The 19,736-nt window shown below is 40.7% G+C and overlaps 1 protein-coding gene across 2 annotated transcripts in view; it reads left to right on the forward strand.

The window, feature by feature from the left end:
- PLXDC2 (plexin domain containing 2) overlaps positions 1-19,736 on the forward strand; it is a 3,345,655-nt gene that overhangs the window by 3,242,141 nt on the left and 83,778 nt on the right. The window contains exon 13 of one of the 2 annotated variants that reach the window (XM_044064643.1): positions 9,173-9,355. In XM_044064643.1, coding sequence (XP_043920578.1) covers positions 9,173-9,355 — 183 coding nt within the window. The remainder of the gene's footprint in view (positions 1-9,172; positions 9,356-19,736) is intronic. The other variant, XM_044064642.1, reaches the window with a different exon arrangement.

The raw sequence follows: 19,736 nt of genomic DNA on the forward strand, positions 1-19,736 counted from the left end.
TTACATTCCTTCATGCTTTCAGAGGTAGTAATTAGTCCACTGTAAAGACAATACAGAAAGCTTCTCAGCACACACTCTGTGTCTCTAGCTGCCTTGCAAACTGAAAGATACAATCTTTTATGGCCTAGTCATAAAGTAATTTAATTTCAGCTATTTTTCTGAAGTTAGCCTCCTGTATTACAGTTTCCACTATTAAAATATATACATTTAAACAGTTGCAATAGTGCATGTACATTTCTGTTCTTTTCCAGTAAGGCACACTGTGGTTACATTTTAAGCACATGCACTTTAAAAAATAGCTTTTTAACACACATGTGTGTACAGACCACTTTGATATACACATGACATACAGTTCTAATACAGTTGTAACACAAGCATATTATATAAATCTAGATGACATTTACAAATTACATAATTATTTACAACATTCCAGATAGGTGTGATGGCAGTATCCCCCTTTATCACACTTCTTCCTCCTCCCCAAAGACTCAAGCTAGTTTTTCAAGTGACCCTTGAGAAACGTTGTTTGAGATGGATAAGCCTATCTGGAAATACATTACCTCATAACCTTTCTTGAGAGCCCATCTGCATTGGCTTTGCTAACCCACTGTGGTGCTGCACCGTCATTTCATATGCCTGCAACCTTAGGCTCCAACTTAGTAGCTTAGCATTTTGCTGACTTTCTCAATGTAGCCATGTTAAGGGGTTATGGTCAGTGAATTTCTTTCTGTACAGATAAGGCTGAACCTTCTGCAGTGCCCATACTATGTCTAGACATTCCTTTTCTACATATGCATAGCATTCCTCTCTGGGTTGGAGCTTATGTCTGAGATACATCACTGGGTGCTCTTCTCCCTCTGAGTAAACCTGTCTGAGTATAGCCCTCACCCCATGGTTTGAAGCATCCCCTGCACAACAAATTATTTGCTGTAATCTAGACTGGCTAACACACGGGTCCTCCCAAAGCTAGATTTAGATAGACATAAATGTATATAGTGGGAAATAATGCAGTGGACATTAAGTCGTTATGATGAAATTACTTTATTAACTGAAACCTAAAAGTCTAGATTAGCTGTGCCCAACAGAAAAAATAAAAGACTGGCGGTCCTTTCAGCAAAAAACAGTTTATGTGGCTTTTAGATAAAAATGTGTATGTTTTTTTTATGACCCACTCACTCTGGGCTTCTTTTATGATGTTATACAAAAATTCTGTTTTCTTTACAAATGTTACAGTACCTTTGATGCTGAACATTTTCCTATAAATCCAGTCTCTATCCAGAGGCCAGATGTGAAGGTCACCAGGAATCTCTAGTGACAAATTGATCCATTTGACTCTACTCTTTCCAGATGAGATACTCTGGTCTCCTTTCTTCTGTTCATGAATTCCTAATTAATCATGTGGAACCTCTTTCATTTTGGCTTTATAACACTATGCCTCTGTCTTTCAGTCTCTCTGTTTTTCTGTCTGTATCATCCTCTCTTTAAATTACACATACATATCGCATGCACACCTAAAGACAATTTAAATGTAGCAATCCATCTGCCTGATATCTTTAGGAGGTGGGAAGAAACCAGAAAACACCCAAAAACCCACTTGAACATTGGGAGGATGTACAGACACACATGCAGAGGGCAGCTGAGAACTGAACTGGAGAACCTTTTGCTGTGAGGGGACAATGCTACTGTGCAGCCCACATACTATATAGTTGTAAATGTGTGTATTTAAATGTAAACATAAGATGTGCAGTGGTCAAACACCTCAGTACCTTCAATGCACTGAAGTTGAAGTGCTATTATATCCCTTCCCCATGCTGTAACTAGGGCAGGGCAAAGGCGGCAGCTGTCCTGGGTATAAGTTGTTAGGATTCATGTTCAGTAGTGCTGAGTATTTGATGACTGGATATGAGTGTCATGTTTTCGGTCATCAAGTTCATATAGAGGGGAGTTGCAAGAACAGCAACTGCCCCGGCTGCCATTTCTGCCCTTTCCAACCAGTGGCAGTCTATAACAGTGCAGCAGCTGACATGCCATGTACTGGTATTTTGTAATTGGTACATTTCTGTAATGTATTAAAGAAGGAGTAGTTTGATGAGTAGCATATCAGACCTTGTGGACGACTGACACCCATGTTAAATCTTTTATTAAGGATCAGTGTGGATTAAATGTTAAGAAAGTCAAAAAATAAATTAAAACATTTTATATTTATTTATTTTTTGTTTTATTTTATTTATTTATCATTTGTTGACCGGGAAAGTCCGACTAGGTTCCACAGAGCCTGTTTTCAGCGGTGGCCCGGGGAGAAATGCTCCAGATGCATGTCTTTGGAATGTGGGAGGAAACCGGAGTACCCGGAGGAAACCCACACGAACACAGGGAGAACATGCAAACTCCACACAGAAGGCACCCCAGCAGAGAATCGAACCGGTGAACCTCTTGCTGTGAGGTGACAATGTTAACCGCTGCATCACTGCGCCGCCCGCATATATTACATTACATATATATATATGTATATTACAGATACTTGAAGCAACAATTAAATTATATTACTTGTGGTATATTAAAATATTTTAAATACTTTCTTGCAATAGATTGAAGCTGATGTGTTTGAATAATTTGTAAGTATTCCTGATAAAAGAACCATTAAATTGGGCTGAAGGTGAATATTGCTATTGCAGTTATGTAGTAGGCTGAATGCCATATGTACATTATGTAGTGTTATTTTTCCTAGGTTGCTAGTTTGGAGAAAGGCCATCTGTCTAATTCATCAAATACTGAGGCATGAGATCAAGGAACAGTTGCCAGAACACTTACCAGCCTGAGGTATATTAAACAAATAACCTGTACTCATTTTGGAATATTGGGAACTGGTAATAGTCTTTGCTAAACAGCTAATTTCTGAAGTCTCTGACTGTGGACTAGCTAGCTTACTGAATTTAGTGCATGGCAGATGTTGTAGCCAGGTAGGATCAGGAATGTTGCATCTGTTGTGACATCTCTGCACATCATGGCTTAGTCACAAGAAAAAAAGACATGCTTTTTTAGTTTAAGATGAAGGTCCCCAGTGGGAGTGAAACAGGATGGGTGTCTGATTCTGTAACAGTTGAACAAGGGTCCTTAATGTGACTCTGTATGAATGACACTTGGTAGTGCCCAATTATAAGTACCACCTGTGCAAAGCAGATCATTTTATTGATGTAGAATAGCTACTCATTAGCAACAAATAGATCATTCTTGTATGCTTTGTTGCTTAGGAAAAGAAGGTGCAAGCAGCAGCTTACAAAATGAATCTGAACAGAAAAGTGCTGCCATTGTACCATTAAAGCATTCCTTATGATGTTCTTCATGTTTCACTGTTGCAGTCATCATATTTGGGTTATCCCTGCCTGGGTAGCCCTCGGCCGGCCCGAATACCAGATACTTAGTATTTCTGCATCGGTTGCTGTCACTTGAGGACTGACGTCAGGTTGTCAGTAGTATAAAGTAATGCAGCCGACACCCTTACATCAGTCTTTCATGATGTGGAGCCCGAAGCAGAAGCAGTTCACATGAGTGCCATTCGGCCGCTACCTGAGTTTTCGTCTACTAAATTGAACTTGAAGTCTTCTAAATCTAAGTACCCTGTTGGGGAACCTTTTTTCTTGCACTAACCGATGACAAAAACAGTTAATAATTGTCTTGCCTGTGGAAAGTAAATACCGCACCGAGACTTCCACTCTTACTGCGTCACTTATTTAGACCCAGACCATGACGTCCTTCATTGTCACTTCTGTGCTTTATTCAATGCCAGAACTATCCATTGTTGGGCCCTTATTGTAGCCAGATATTTTTGCTTCCAGTCCATGAATTCCGATATGGCTTCGGTAAGCCATCCGACAGCAGATCTCCCAAAAAAATGTAAAGATAAAGACAGAGACACACTGCACAGGTCCAAACCTACCAACAATGCTTCTGTTAAGCTAGTCGTCAGTTCTCCGGTACTCAGTGAGGCACTTTTGCAGCCCCTGATGCCCGCTTCTGTTGATTTGCAGGCCACTACCAAGATCCTTTCGGAGTCCGGTATGCCGCAAAACTCTTCTTTGACTGAGGATCCTGCAGTCGTCTCTACCTTGGATGGCTGCAGAGCCACTGAGCAGGCACCAGCTTCTGAGGAAGTCCTTTGCAGTACCAAATTTCGACACAAACCGGCATCTTCTTTTGTGACTACCATTCTTTCTAAAACTACCAAGTTTTTTAGGCCCAGTTTATGAACCACATCCATGAAACAGATGACCCACTCTCAGGCACCTTCTACCTTGCCTCAGCCATCACAAATGCTTAAAATGGTGGAAGACCTTATCATGTTGATCAGGGGAAGCCAAGCTATCCCCTCCAAAAGGGAAATAGATCTGTCCCCTGTACTTTTGTCTGAACAAAAGTCAGATGAATCTGATGCATCTGAATATGAAGACATGCAACCCCTCTACACTTATGAGGGTTCTGATGCAGAGGATTCCATTCCTTCAGCCTCTCCCCCAGAGGATTTTTCTTTTGGGGAAAGCCTGCATTCTTTAAGGGAGCATTTCCAATGGGAGAGTCAGGACTACCCTTAGTCTAAAAAGAGATTCAGGCAATTCCTAGATCTTCCACAACACAGACCCTTGGCCACCCCCCCCCCTTTCCTCCTGCTCCCAGAAAACCAGACAGGTACTACAGAGTCCCTGACTCACACAAATACCTTTTTAAAATTCCTACAGCTGACCCTGACATCATTTCTCAAGGGCCAAAAGGGATTGAATCAGCCTCTGCTAAGGATCCCACCCCCTCACACAGGGATTCTGGAGCATTGGACAGATGAGGTAAAAAAGTATACATCTCAGCTACTCTTGTTATCAGGACACTAAATTGTCAGTCTCATATGTTGAAATTTCAGCAACATACCTTGAAACTCCTTAAACAAAAAATGACTTCTTTTCCTGCTTGGGCAGAATCTAAAGATTTACAAGAGTTAATGCATTCTGCAAGTTAAGTAACTAAGCACATCTTGCACTGTGGTTTTGATGCCCTAGAAGCTTCTTGCAGAGCAGCAGTCACTGGATCTGTCATTAGAAGGCATGCGTGGCTTAAGAAACAGTCCCTGCCAGACAATGTGAAATCTAAATTGTTGGATGCCCCTTGCACAAAGATAACTTATTTGGCACTAAGGCAGAAAAGGTCTTAAAAAAGATAGAAGAAAAGGCAAATCTATGCAAACCGTTAAGGATTTCTTGCAGGTCCAGCCACCTAGGTTCAGCAGGCATTGTCCCTCCAAACACTGGTCCTTTCCTGCTCCCAGTAAACCAACCCAGCTTAGGCCCTGTGGAAGCAGACCCTCCCCAGACAGCAGCCCCAGGGAATGCAGAGATCTAAGCAGTGGACTACATCCACTTCAAAACCAGGGAGTTCTAAGCCACCCACTTATGGTAATAACTCACAATAACTAATCTCCTCCACCCCCACCCTCTGCCCACTGTCACTTACCCCTAGGAAGAAAACTAATTTCACTCAAGCACCTGGGCCACCATTACCAAGAATCACTGGATTCTTAACATTGTGTCTCAGGGATACAAATTTTCCTTCCACACCCTTCCAACCCCAAAAGGGTTCTCAGATCTACCACCAAATCTGAGGGCAGAGGCTCAAAAGCAAATCCTTTCTCTGCTCTGTATGAGGGCATTAGAGCATGTTACTGCAGAACAGATAGGCCAAGGTTTCTACTCCAGACTTTTTCTGATGCCCAGAAAAGAGGGCACCTGCTGCCCCATCCTTGATCTATCCATTCTAAACACCTTCCTGGTGATTCCAACATTCAGAATGCTCACCCTCCAACAGCTGCTACCCATGCTCTCCAAGGATGCTTGGCTAGCCACCCTGGACCTAAAAGAGGCTTACATTCACATTCCTATCAGGGAATCATGCAGAAATATCTCTGCTTCAGGGCAGGATCTCAACACTTTCAGTTCTCTGCACTTCCCTTTGGCTTATCTACTGCTCCCAGAGTTTTCAAAAAATGCCTGGCTCCGGCCATTGCCTTTTGCAGACAAAGAAAAATTCAGATTTACCCATACCTAGACAACTGCCTCTTTCAGGCAGACAGCCAGGAAAAGCTGCTCAAGCACATGGCCTTTGTAAAGACCCTATTAACCTCCCTAGGGTACGTGATCAATGAAAAGAAATCCAAACAGGTGCCCACCCAAAGGATAATCTTCCTGGGATCAAGTCTGGATAAAGCATCCCAGGTGGCATACCTTACTCCAGAGAAACACATTTTCATGACAGCCTACTTCTCTCAACTAGCAACCAGACCTCAGCTATCTGCAAGGAGGATCCTGCAAGCTCTGGGGTTCACCGCTTCTTGAATACTACTCATTCCATATGCCAGACTGCATATGAGGAAACTTCAGTGGTACCTAAAGATCCTTTGGTGTCAACAGTCTCAAGACCAGGAAACTCTTCTACCTATAATTCCTTGCCACAGAAAAGATTTTCTTTGGTGGGCAACAGCATGCTCCCACAACAAGGGAATGCCTTTCTCCCCACCCACTGCCACCCAGACCCTCACCACAGATGCATCAGACTACTCTTGGGGTGCACACCTGGCTGGCAGGTGCATACAGGGCCAATGTGGCCCACAGCAAATCCCTCTGCACATCAGTCAAAAAGAGATGATGGTTGTGCAGTGCACCTTAATAGATTTCAAGCCCCTTCTCTCTTCAGGGGCTCTCCTGATCAAAACAGACAACACCACTGTGATGTGGTACATCAACAAGCAGGGAGGGACTCACTCCTACCCTCTATGCAAGCTGGCCATGACCCTTTGGCACACAGCCTCTGCCATGCAACTACACCTGTTAGCACAATTCCTACCAGGCTCTCTCAACTCTCTAGCAGACCAATTAAGCAGAAATCTTCTGGACCCACACAAGTGGCAACTCAACAGAAGTACCTTCACCCTAATAACTCAGAAATGGGGAACCCCAAAGATCGACCTCTTTGGCTCCCACACCAACTATCAGCTCAGCAAATTCTGCACCAGGGAGCATCACTGCATGGCTTGGAAAGTGGATGCCCTGTCCTTCCCCTGGGTCAATCTATCAGTCTATGCCTTTCCTCCCCTACCTCTCATACCTAGGGTACTGCTCAAAATAAGGGAGGAAAAACCAAGGATCATTCTTATAGCCCCAGACTGGCCCTGACAGCACTGGTACCCCTTGCTGTGCATCCTGGCCCTGCTACCTCTATGGCACTTTCCTCAGATCCCAAACCTCCTGACCCAGAGGGAAGGGAAATTCATGCATCCCCAATCGCAGATACTCAGTTTGGCAGCTTGGCTTATTCCCTAACCCCAAACCAATCTGCCAACCTCAGTAAACAGGTCCTGGATATTATCCAGGAGGCCAGATGTCCTAGCACCAGAAAGTCTTATGCTGATAAATGGAAAAGGTTCTGCACCTGGATCCAGGCTAAGGGAGCCAATACAGCACAGCCCTCCCTCCCTCTCATCCTGGATTACTTAACTGACCTACTACACAGTGGCCTCTCTTTCTCCTCTATAAAAATTCATGTCTCTGCTATTTATACTCATTTTCCCACTGAGCAGCCCCCTTTCTCATACCCTTTGATCAAACAGTTCCTAAGAGGGGCTAGCAACCTGAGGCCACCCAGAAGGGCACCAACACTAGCTTGGGACCTTAACCTTGTATTGGAAAAGCTAACCCTCCCCCCTTTCAACCAGCTGCTTTTTCAGAGCTAAAATTTCTCCCCTGGAAGACAGCATTCCTTCTGGCCATCACATGAGCCAGAAGAGTCTCTGAGCTGCAAGCACTCATGGCTGTGGAACCCTTCATCATCTTCCATGCAGACAGGGTATCCCTCAGAACTAACCCAACCTTCATGCCCAAGGTGGTATCCAGTGTGGCTCTCAACCAATCCGTTCATTTGCCCACCTTTTTTCCTAATCCCTAGAATAAGGGTTGAAAGGATTCTTCATTGTCTAGATTCGCACAGACAGCTCAAATTCTATCTCGACAGGACTAAATCCTTCAGAAAGTCTGATCAATTGCTGGTTAGCTTTGCTACAGGGACAGAAGGCTAAGTCATCTCCAAACAAACCATTTACAAATGGATAGCACACTGCATCCATTTCTGCTACAAACAGCATGGAAAGCCTCCCCCCAAGGGGGTTAGCACACACTCCACCAGAGCAACCTCAACCTCTGCAGCTTTCCTCAGAGGAGTCCCCACCAGGGACATCCTGGAGGCTGCCACCTGGACATCTGTTCACACTTTTACTGCGAATTACCACCTGCCTCTCTTCTTCAAATCCAGGGCAGGGTTTGCCACTGCAGTCTTGCAGGGCATCCTAGCTAGCCCCTAGTTTTCTTGACTGTCTCCACCCTTTTCCTCAGCTTTGGGATTCAACCCAAATGTGATGACTGCAACAGTGAAACACAAAGAACATACTATAGTTGTGTACACTTGCCATAAATGTAGATGTTCAAGTGTATTCACTGTTGCAGTCCTGGTTTCCCTCCCTCCATCCCCCTTTCTTCCCTTTCTCCTTTATTACCATTCTAACTTGTTGTTCGCCTTTCCTTACAAGGGACGTGTTGGTATTTATTTTCCACTGCTGGGGTTCTTCCACCAGAACCTGGCCTCCTACTTGGGGGGCACCTGACAGGTTAGGGCAAGAAAAACTGATGTACGGTCGTTGATTGCATTACTTTATACTACTGATGGCCTGACGTCAATCCTCAAGTGACAGCAACCGATGTGGAAATACTAAATCTCTGGTATTCGGGCCGGCCGAGGCCTATCCTGGCAGGGATAACCCAAATGTGATGACTGCAACAGTGAATACACTCGAACATCTACATTTATGGTGTACACAACTGTACTTTCTTTGCACTGCATTGTATTAACCAAGAGGTCCATTGTACTTACAGTGCAGTTGAGGGTAAATTCTTTGCCTATAGTGTTCTAGCTTGCTGTTGACTCTGTGTCATGTTTTGCTTTCATTAATGCCTTTGCATACAAAAATACATTTTTGCCATATATTAGGTGTTACTGATTTATGTATTACAGTCAAAAGAACTGGGAGAAACAAATACTGTGAAACCAAGTGTCCTGTTTATGAACTGTGTGCTTTTTCTTTCAGCTTCAACAGATGACAGCACTGCAGAAAAGAAAAACGGGTCTTTGCATACTGGTCTGATAGTGGGAATTCTTGTAATCACTGTTATAGTTGCAGCTGCTGCCTTAGTGACGGTTTATGTGTATCACCATCCTACATCTGCAGCCAGCATTTTCTTTATTGAGGTAACTCACTTCTTCAAAAGTGGTAAAGTATTTTACTATTTTATATGACTTTTATATTATCTTGTTAAACTAGTCATTAATTTAAATGTAAAAAAATTGAGCATTTGCATGTTGGACTTTGTTAACTAATCTTATAGTCTGCTTTTGATGTCATTTAACTATTATAAACCGAACTTGATTCCATTTTAGTCTCTGATTGTATGGGTATTTAGCTGTTACTGTCTTCCAGCTAGTTCAGGATTTCTTGGTATGTTTTCTCATTTAAGCAGAAAACACAAAGGTATCCATCCACCCACAACCCCTTTTCCTTTTTTTGCATATGGAGTTGGGGTGTCACTTCGCCAGTAACAATCTTCTAGAGCCAAGGTTAACCCTGCAAACACACACACACACACACACACACACACACACACACACACACACACACACACACACACACAGTGTCTAATCCATCTACTGCATGTTTTTGGAATGTGGGAGGAAACCTACATAAACACAAGGAAAACCTATGTGTGTGTGTGTGTGTGTGTGTGTGTATATATATATATATATATATATATATATATATATATATATATATATATATATATATATATATATATATATATATATATATATATATATATATATATATATATATATATATATATATATATATATATGTATATATACACACACACACACACAGTCACACACATACACACACATACTTAGATATAGTAGCTGCAGATGATTGGAACAATTTTCTGAGTTAAATATTCTTAGATTACATCCAGTACTTAACGATTTTCAATTTATGGAAAAGAAGTTTGAAAGTACCAAATTATAAAGATGGGAGAAACATTATCTCCAAATGTATAGACCCAATGGTTTAGTAGATACTTATTAAAAATGTTTAAATCAGTCTTGCTATGCAAGTTAAAAAATTAGATCAAGCAAATAGGTTTATCAAAACTACAGTAAGCTAATATCAGAGGTAAGTCATCTCAAGCAGTCTGCTTTACTCGCTAACATTTGTTTGGAACGTATACAATAACGAGGATGCAAAAATTATTTGCATTGCTCCAGAGTGTAAAAGATAGAGATAAGTAGATGTTCTGTGCCGTCATGGTTAGGTGAGGTTATTAGAATGATCTAGTAACTACAATAACAGAAATGCATAGTAATTGCCGGGATAGCGATGCTGACATCTAATGTGCTGAGTACTTCTCAGTGACCAAGGGGATGACACAAGTGTGCATTTAGCACCCTCGTTGTTTAAAATTCATATTAATAAAGTGACAAAAAAGTTGTCAGTAGAAAAGATGGATGTTACAAAAAAATCGAGGAAGAAAATAATCCTTTTCTATGTTATGCAAATTACCTACTATTATTACTTATATTTAAGTCTCCAAATATGAAAAAAGCAACTGTTAATTTTGGAACATAATGCAAAGGAATACACGTTTAAAATTCCGTAGAGAAAATTCAGTTATTGGTACTTTATAAAAAGAAAGAGGTTTAAGTTGCAGTTAAATGGTGAAATGAACAAGATGATTTGATGAAAACAGGCCATGTAGACAGACGAGCTTGACTCTGACAGGAGCAAGTGAAATATTTAAAAATAAAATTGCAAATGTGGTATATGGGCTCCTAACATTTGATAATACTTTTGGAAATTATGATTCATAAGTCTCTTGTTAAAAGCAGTTAAGGCAAAAGTAAACATCTAAACACCTATCAGTCTGAAATGTAGGCCTCTAAAGAGTGAGACATTGTTTACTAAGCAAGGTATATGTTATTTTTTTGCTGCATAGGTTTTGCAGAGTATTTCTTCAATATATGCTTAAAGAATGAAACCATAAATTATATCATATTTTTACATACTGGTTCATAAATGTCATATTTTACATAGGAACCATAACAAGGAACATTTTAAAAGAAGAAAATCCAGTATAACCTTTCATGCCTAACATGACTGAAAAAGAATCTTTGTAAATAAATACTAAGCCATATGAAAGACTGCTTAAGAAAAAACATGTCCATTGTCATTAGCAAGATCTTATTTACACAGTATCATAAGACTGATGAAGACCCACTGGATGAATGAAGGCAAACACATGACTAAATTTAACAGATATTTAAGATTTTAGGCATATATACTAACTTGTACAAGTAACCCAATGTAAATCACTGATATAAAGTTTTCAAATATGTATCTATAAGAAGGCTAAATCTGAAGAACAGCACATCAATATTCTCAAAAGAAATATAAAAACGTAGATGGTTTATAAACTGTCCCACCCCTGTCTTTATGGTTAGGATGAGATGGAAGACATATGCCATGTATTATTTGAATGTGATAAATAGAGAGAGATCAGAGACAGTATGTTAATGTAGATACCAGTTTGCAAGCTGAGCTTGCTATACAAATATAGTAAATATGTGTTATACATGATTTTATTTAACACATCTGAGTTTATTTTTGGCTTGTCTGGTTTAATTGGCATCTATATCACTACACTTTAATTTATCACCATCTGTTTGAACACAAATTTCTCATTTTCTTGCGCAATGCTGGGAGATGATTACCAATAACATTACTATTCAGCTTGATCTAAGGTTACAAGGCAATGTTTAACAACAGTACCCTCTCCGGTTGTTTTGTGGAGGAATGGGTGCGGCAGAGTGATTGACATGCATAGTGGCTGTGATGTACCATGCAAATGATGCACGATTGACATACAATGCAGATTTGTCAGTGATATCAAGAATATTCATTGTCTAATGCTAGTTTATCCTTTTGCTCAAAGTAGTGCAATCTCAGACTTGGTATATTTAAGTACCATATATTAATTCAGCAAAAGAATGCTTTTTTGGTATGAAGAAACAGTTAAAATGATGTGACACATGTATTACTACATCAAAAGACTGCTTTAAAACACAAGTTGTTGTAAGTGTTCCTCATTGTAGAAATGAAAGGCTGAGAACCATGCAGCTGTAGTATTTACAAACCGTTTGATCATTTCCACTGTTTTTGTCATCCCAAGAAAGAAATACTTCAGTATACCTACAAAAAATGTTACTTTCTGTTTGGGAAAGCACTGGGGGTGTGCCTGTTTTGTGTTAAACTCCCAGTCTACAGGAGTGTTATGGCAATCCAGTGGTCCTTACAGTGTTTGGAATACAAACTTGTCTTTATCAGAAGAAATAAGTCAATAAGGGTCTAAATAATCTATTGGATCATAAAGTGTAAGTAGGTGTTCCTGATTACCTCTGAAATTGCCCCTGATTCTGTTGAGGTTTGGTTGAGAGCTCTGGGCTGTACAGAGTCTAAGCTTCAAACTTTGTTTTTCACAGATGCTTTTCATAAGCACCCTATTCCCCCACCTTTGGGAATTTTTAACTATGCATAACTGATCATTTTATTTTATGTATCTTTTACTCATGCCGGCAATCCCAGATTAATATTCATGTGGGCGAAGAAAACATTAGCATGTTTATTCAACAATATTTAAAAAAATCATCTAGTGCTCATTCTTGGGTGGGGTTTGGGCATGCCTTAATACTGTGCATCGGGGGGGGATGTAAAACAATGCTGCTTACAAAACCTCAAAGCAAATTACAGCTGAAAAAGCTATTCTGCTTCTTCTGGCACCACGCACCTGCCAATCACAGACCCACCAATCACACACCTGCCAATCAACTTACCAGCAACAGTCACTGTGTCTCTTCTTTCTCATACATTACAAGGATCTGTCATGGTCTGGCAATTAAACAGGTAACAATCAGGACATTTTACACATAAGGAATAAACTAATCACCTGTCAGCCAATGTGTCAGCCTGAAGAAGACACATCCTCCTATGCAGTCTTATTGAATATATCCATGTGTGTGCTCATGTGTATAGGAGGCTGCTTTTTGTACACATTATTCCAGAGCCAGGCACACATACACAGTCAAGCCTTTGCTTGTTGCATAACGTTTATCCAATGGGTATAAGTCTTTCACTGGACTCAAGCACCGCCATCCCATCAGGATGGATGCCATGGTAACAGCAACTCACTCCCTCTTTCCCATTCCAGTATCTGGATATCTAATTGAGCCCAGACCATCTGATTTAACAGTCAGAGCTTTGTCCTTCTACTGCAAAGAACCGGTTTCAGCCTTGATGGAACAGGCACTGATTAAACACTTGTTACCTGTTTTTTTGTTGGAAAATTATTCATATAAGATGAATACATGCACCCCACTATGGCTTTATAACTTATAGCTGTCATCCACTCTATAAGTCTATTTTCAGCCATTGTTTACCAGTTAATCAAGTTTCTTTTCTGATAGCACTGCAATGGATAAGCTTATATTCTTACCTGTTTTGTCTCAGTGGTTGATAAATAATTGTGAGTTTATCATAGACCTGCAGCAACTAAGTTCAAGCTGCCATTAGACATTGTCATACAAAGAGACTGCTTTGTGTGGGAATAAAGCACATCTCACACTTTGTTAAGGCATATATTTATTTAGATATAGATTATTGATATATATTTAGATATATTTAACAAGACCAAGAACAACTCTGATAGTAAATTTAAGATGGGAACAACAGAGAAGTTAAAAATGTTTAAAAAAGAGCAGAAATGGTTGATTCAGCTTCAGATAATAAAATAATTTAAAAATGAGAGCAAAAGGTAAAACTAGAAAAAGAAAATTTCCACCTTATTGTTTTCTTTTTCATCAGATATACTAGAAACAAATATTTACTGAATGTTTGGTCTCAACAGGGACCTTCACAGGCAGTCATGTCTGTTGTTTCTTTTTGGTTCCTTCTTACGTGATAATCCTACCTCTCATATCCCCACACTAATGGTTGGTTTGTTTTGTCCATTGCAAGTGATAGGTGGTGGTGGGCCATCATTTGTGGTAATTTAGTTTTTTTCCTGTGCCACATCCTCCCCTGCCAGTTGACGGGCACTGTGCAAAGCCTATTGTGTTTGGGCTGTTTTTCAGTATTCCTCTGCACTCTGTGTTCTTCCTGTCATCCATTAAAGGTGAGCAGGTGAGACAATGTTTTTATGTACAAAAAACATACCTGACCACATGCCACCAAAGATGCATAAGTTAAACACGAGACTTCCCAATAAACATTATAAAAAGACACCAGAACTTAAATAATATTGTGAGCCACAGAAAAATCATTAAAGATGCATATTAGTATATAAATGCCTGCTTATTTTGTCTTCCACGATCAGAAAGATGGAAATCACCCTTCATCAAACAAAAATCCAAAAGGAATAAAGGTTTAATTGCTGAGTTTAACTGATTAACCATGAAATACATTTACCAAGACACATTTGAACTTGAGCAGCACTTGTGGATTAATTATCTGACTGGAGTATCTCTTACACCCAAGAATCTGAACAATCTGGCACATACCTGATGGGTGATGGGATGATATACTACATCATTCACTGCCTTGCAGGTTGGTGAGTTAATAGTTTTTCTCAGTTGTTTACAACAAGATATGGATTTGGTTACAATGCTCTTTGCAATAACTCACAGAACTGATCTCTTACCATCCCATATAATTATAATCATAGGTTCATAGGTTCTTAGGTTCATAGGTAGGTACTAGGCTATTGGCCCTAGGGCCCATACAAGCCTAGCCAAAAAATGTATCCTGGCTTTCGCCACCCAAGAAAATTATTTTCCTGTGCTCCTGTCGAGCAGAGCCACAGAAGTGATCCCCGGGGTGAATTTCCCATTTCCCATCCGATCATCAAGATTTTTCTTGAAGAGTGCTAATGAGGAGCTCTGTTTGACATAGATAGGTAGTATGTTCCAGAGTATGTGAAGTCTCTGGGACAGGAATCTATCCCTCCAGCATGTTCTGTTTATTGTGGTGACAAGGTTAAGGTCCCTAGAGCGTGTAGCTCGGAGGGATTGGGATTTCTTTAAGTGGAGCATGTCCAACAGCTTTGGGTTTGACATAGCTTTGTATGTTAGGCAGAGATCGCCCCTGAGTAGGCGATATGCAATGGAGTAAAGCTGTAGTTTTTTGAGACGGTCTGCATAGAGCATCTGTTTGAGGCCAGTAATCCTCTTTGTGAGGTATTTCTGTGGTCTTTCCAGTTGTTGTAGATGTCTTGTGAGGTACATACCAAAAGGGGCATTGTACTCTATAATGGGTCTAATGAGTGATGAGTAGAGGGGAACAATGACCTCTTTTTTTCTGGATGAGAATCCTTTTTTGATGAGATGAGCCATGTAGAAGGATTTCCTGACCACTGTGGCAATGTGATTATCAAAGGAGAGACTACTGTCCACCTGTGTCCCAAGGTCTCTTATCACATTTTCGGCATTAAGTAGACTACCAGCTATGTGGTAGTTCATGGGTACAGATTTTTTACCAAAGGGGATGAAAATACACTTTTTGGCATGGAGCTTCAGGCCATGGCTTTGACACCAGGTATCTGTCTCAGTGAGGCCCTTTTGTAGTTTGTCCATATCGTTAGGAGTTTCGATTATGGCTCCTAGTTTGCAGTCATCTGCAAACTTTGTTAGTCAAAGACCTTCTGTGTTGGCCTGCACTTCAGAGAAGTAGATACCAAACAGGAGAGGACCCAGGACTGAACCATGTGGTACTCCACTTGTCACTGGTCTGTTGTCGGATTTGGAATACGCTACTTTCACAGTGTGGGTTTTGTCCATGAGCCAGTTGGCAACCCATCTTGTGACATAGGGATTTATACCTAGTTTAGTGAGCTTATCTATAATTCCAGAGTGGGGGATGGTGTCGAAAGCCTTGGCGAGATCTAGATAAGCTGTGTGAACCATTTTACCCTCATCTATGGCTTTGGTGACTGCTTCAAAGAAGTCAATCAGGTTTAGGAGACATGATCTGCCTTTTACAAATCCAAACTGAGTAGGGTCCAGAGTTTGGAGATTACCAATGTCTTTATTTATGAGTTCCACAATGATACGTTCCATGGCCTTGCAGACCAGGCTCATCAGGCTAATGGGGCGGTAGTTCCCAGGGTCCGTCGTGGCTCCCCCTTTGTGGAGTGGGATAACTGTTGCGGTGCGCCATTCAGTGGGTACAAAGCCTGAGGTGAGGCTATGATTGAACATGGTACTTAGGTAGGGTGCCAGTTCATTCTGTAGTTCGTGTAGAACACAGCCTGGGATATTGTCAGGTCCCATGGATGCTGTGTTCTTGGCTTTGGAGAGTGTGTTTTTTACCTGTGCAGCCGTGATTATAGGAACTTTGCATTCTTCCGGTATAGAGATGGGCCCTCTATGGGGTGAGAGGGGGTAAAGTTAGCACTGAACCTATTTGCTAGGATGTTGGCAATATCAGTTGGTTCTGTATATTTAGTGCCATTATGCTGTAACTTAGATCAGATCTGAGTGTTCCCATTTAGATTCTTGACATAGCTATAGAATGCTTTGTGGTTGTCTTTAGAGTCAGTGGCAATTTTGTTTTCATAACTAGCTTTGGAGGATTTTATGAGGGATCTCATCTTCTTACTGAGGTTGACCAGGGAGTTCCTCCAGTCATGGGATTTTACTCTTTTTTGCAACAGTTTCTTTCTTCTGTTGTAGAGTTTGTTTATAGCAGAGGACCACCAGATTGGCTTCCTTTTTTGGAGGATAACATCTTGGTTCTATTAGGGATAGCATGATCCATGCACTCGTGTAAGTGCTTATAAAGTGCATTTCTGTAGGATTTGGCAGTCATACCTCTATTATCCGTCTGCATGGGTGTCATGAAGTTTGCCACTTCTGTCTTAAGAAGTGTGAAGTTGGCTTTTGAGAAGTTTTTTTACGATGGTTTCCCTAATTGGGGCTGGGGGTGGGATGTGGAAGTCTAGGCTGATTAGCTTGTGGTCGGATCTGACCAATGAGGAATTGACCTCTGGTGTTGAACACCGGTTACCCATGTTGGTAATGGCCAGGTCTAGGATATTGCTGCCCCTGATGGGGGTGTGAATAAGTTGATCCAAGGCGTTGGGAGTTTATGAATTCTAGAAAACGTTGAGCAAAAGAGTTGGTACATGAGTAGTTTTCCCAGTTAATGGTGGGGTAGTTGAAATCGCCCATTATTAGGGTGTTGGGTTGTACCCTAATACTTTCCAGTGTATCAAGAAATGAGGAGTGTGAATCCTGGGGCATGGTGGGGGGTCTGAAGCAAGCTACAATTTGGATTGCCGTCTTGTCCAGAGTTAGTTGCACTTGGATAATCTCAGATGCATTATGCTGTGCAACTAGCCTGGGGATGTGGATATCCTTAATGAATATGGACAGACCTCCTCCTTTAGTGCTTCTTTCTGGGTTAGGTGGCCAAAAGGTGTGGTATGATTTGAAGCCTGGTAATGCAGGGGTGCTCTCTGGAGCTTTGAATCAGGTCTCTGTCACTGCACAGATGTCAATGTTCTCCATTTTAAGAAGTGCCTCGAGTGAGTGCATTTTGAGGTTTAGACTTCTAGCATTGAGTAGCATTACCCTCAGATTTTGCTTGCTTGTACCTGTTATGGTGGTGAATTTGTCATTTGAGCCTTGCCTAAAAAAGGCACTATAGGGGTGGCAAGAGCCTTAGCCAGTATCCGGAATCCTAAGGGCGACAGGTGCAGGCCATCTCTGGCAAAGCATCGTGGACTGTCGATCATGTCATCCCAGGCAGACAAATACTGGATCCCCTTAGAATGACACCAGAAGCTTAGCCAATTGTTGAAGTAAATCATTTTGTCCTTGTACTGTGGTATCATTCTGGGTGATGCCAGGATGCTACTCAGGGTTAGGGTCATACCTGCCTGGGATACAAGATCGGAGAGCTCCTCCATGTCTCTTTTCATGTAGTTCAGGGAGGTACGTCTCAGGTCATTCACACCAACATGGACAATGACAGTGTCATATTTGTACTTATTGTGAAGTGACCTGAGTGCATGCGTTTTATCAACTTTGTTCCTGTGAAAAATTAATATTCTCTTTCAATTTGGATTGTTATTGTGATTGCTAAATTACATATTCCTATGTATATTTTTGTTGCATCTTGACTGAAATCCATGCAAATACTCGTTCTAAGAACAGTCTCAACCTCTTTGTACTGTAAGCAGGATTACAACAGTTACCTGCTGTACAAACACATTGGTGATATGCAAGTTTCTGGAGTCGGGTATTGAAAAGCCAAGATCTATCTTGTCCTGTTTTGGCCAACTAGGCCTGAATGCTTTCCTTCTGTTTTCTTTTTTTTCCCAGCAGGTAAAATACACATATTTACATTAAAAGCACCACCATTTCTTGCTCATGTTTTGTATAAAAATATTTGTCACACTCTAGGACCAAGTGTCAACTTTTTATTATGAAAATTAATTGATTAGTACTTAATGAGTTATTGTTTTCACTGTCTGTGTCTTTGACGTAGACATGTCTATCAGTGACAGGCAAATGTTCAAAGAATGAAGAGCTTTCTGTTTTAGCTCCATGAGGTTACAACATGAAGTAAAGATTATCTAGTGGTTAACCATTTTTCACATCTTAATTAATTAATAAATTGATTTATACTTTGTTGACTGGGTTAGTCCCACTATGCAACAGGCCTTTTTTTGGTTGAGACCAGAACAGTGACTTGGGTAAATGTATCCAATCCACCGAGGACACCACCAACACCGTCTAGTTCGACTTCGGTTTATTGTCTCATCTGAAGGACATCACATTCATGAGTATAGCACCCCAACCCCCTTATGGTACACTGTAGTGTCAGTATTTGGAACGTAACCCAAGTACCTTGGATGAGAAAAGAACTCCCATAATTAGGATGCAGTTGTCATATATTTTTATGTTATCCACTCATTATCACAGGATAGTAGAGACTGAAGTTTATCATCTTCAAGTTACTAAAACAAAAATATATTTTATTATTAGCAAAAAACAATCAAGAGTTAAACAGGTAAATGCAATATTTAATTTTGGTGTTTTTTAGTCGGATGGTACACAATCAGGCTTTTCATTTGCTTTGCCAGTACCTTGATTTTATCGCGAAGGTCAAATCACCAGAAGGGATGACCAGGACAGAAGAGGAATGATGTGGTGCTGGCCTGCTGTGATATCCCTATGAAAGTGTCAAGGAACATGTATTATTGGCATTATGTCTGGTGTAGACCATGCTTCTTAATGCACTGTTTCAAATTGTTGGGTTAGGACACTATTTGTTTGATCAGACCATCAACTTAGTTAGTAGATATAAAACTAAAAAAAAGGTAACAATGCAGAAGACAATGCTGTATGGCCATCACCATTATACATCATGGCTTTAAGGATATTGAATTTCCCCGATCGCCCAGAAGGGTAATATCCTATCTTTGCAAGCACTTTTTTTGAGGAATTTTGCTGTATAGGTACATGTTAACCTACAGATGAAGCTTAAT

This window comes from Protopterus annectens, chromosome 3.part0 (assembly GCF_019279795.1).
Source record: "Protopterus annectens isolate FY-2018-M chromosome 3.part0, PAN1.0, whole genome shotgun sequence".
In the NCBI taxonomy this organism is placed as follows: domain Eukaryota; kingdom Metazoa; phylum Chordata; order Ceratodontiformes; family Protopteridae; genus Protopterus; species Protopterus annectens.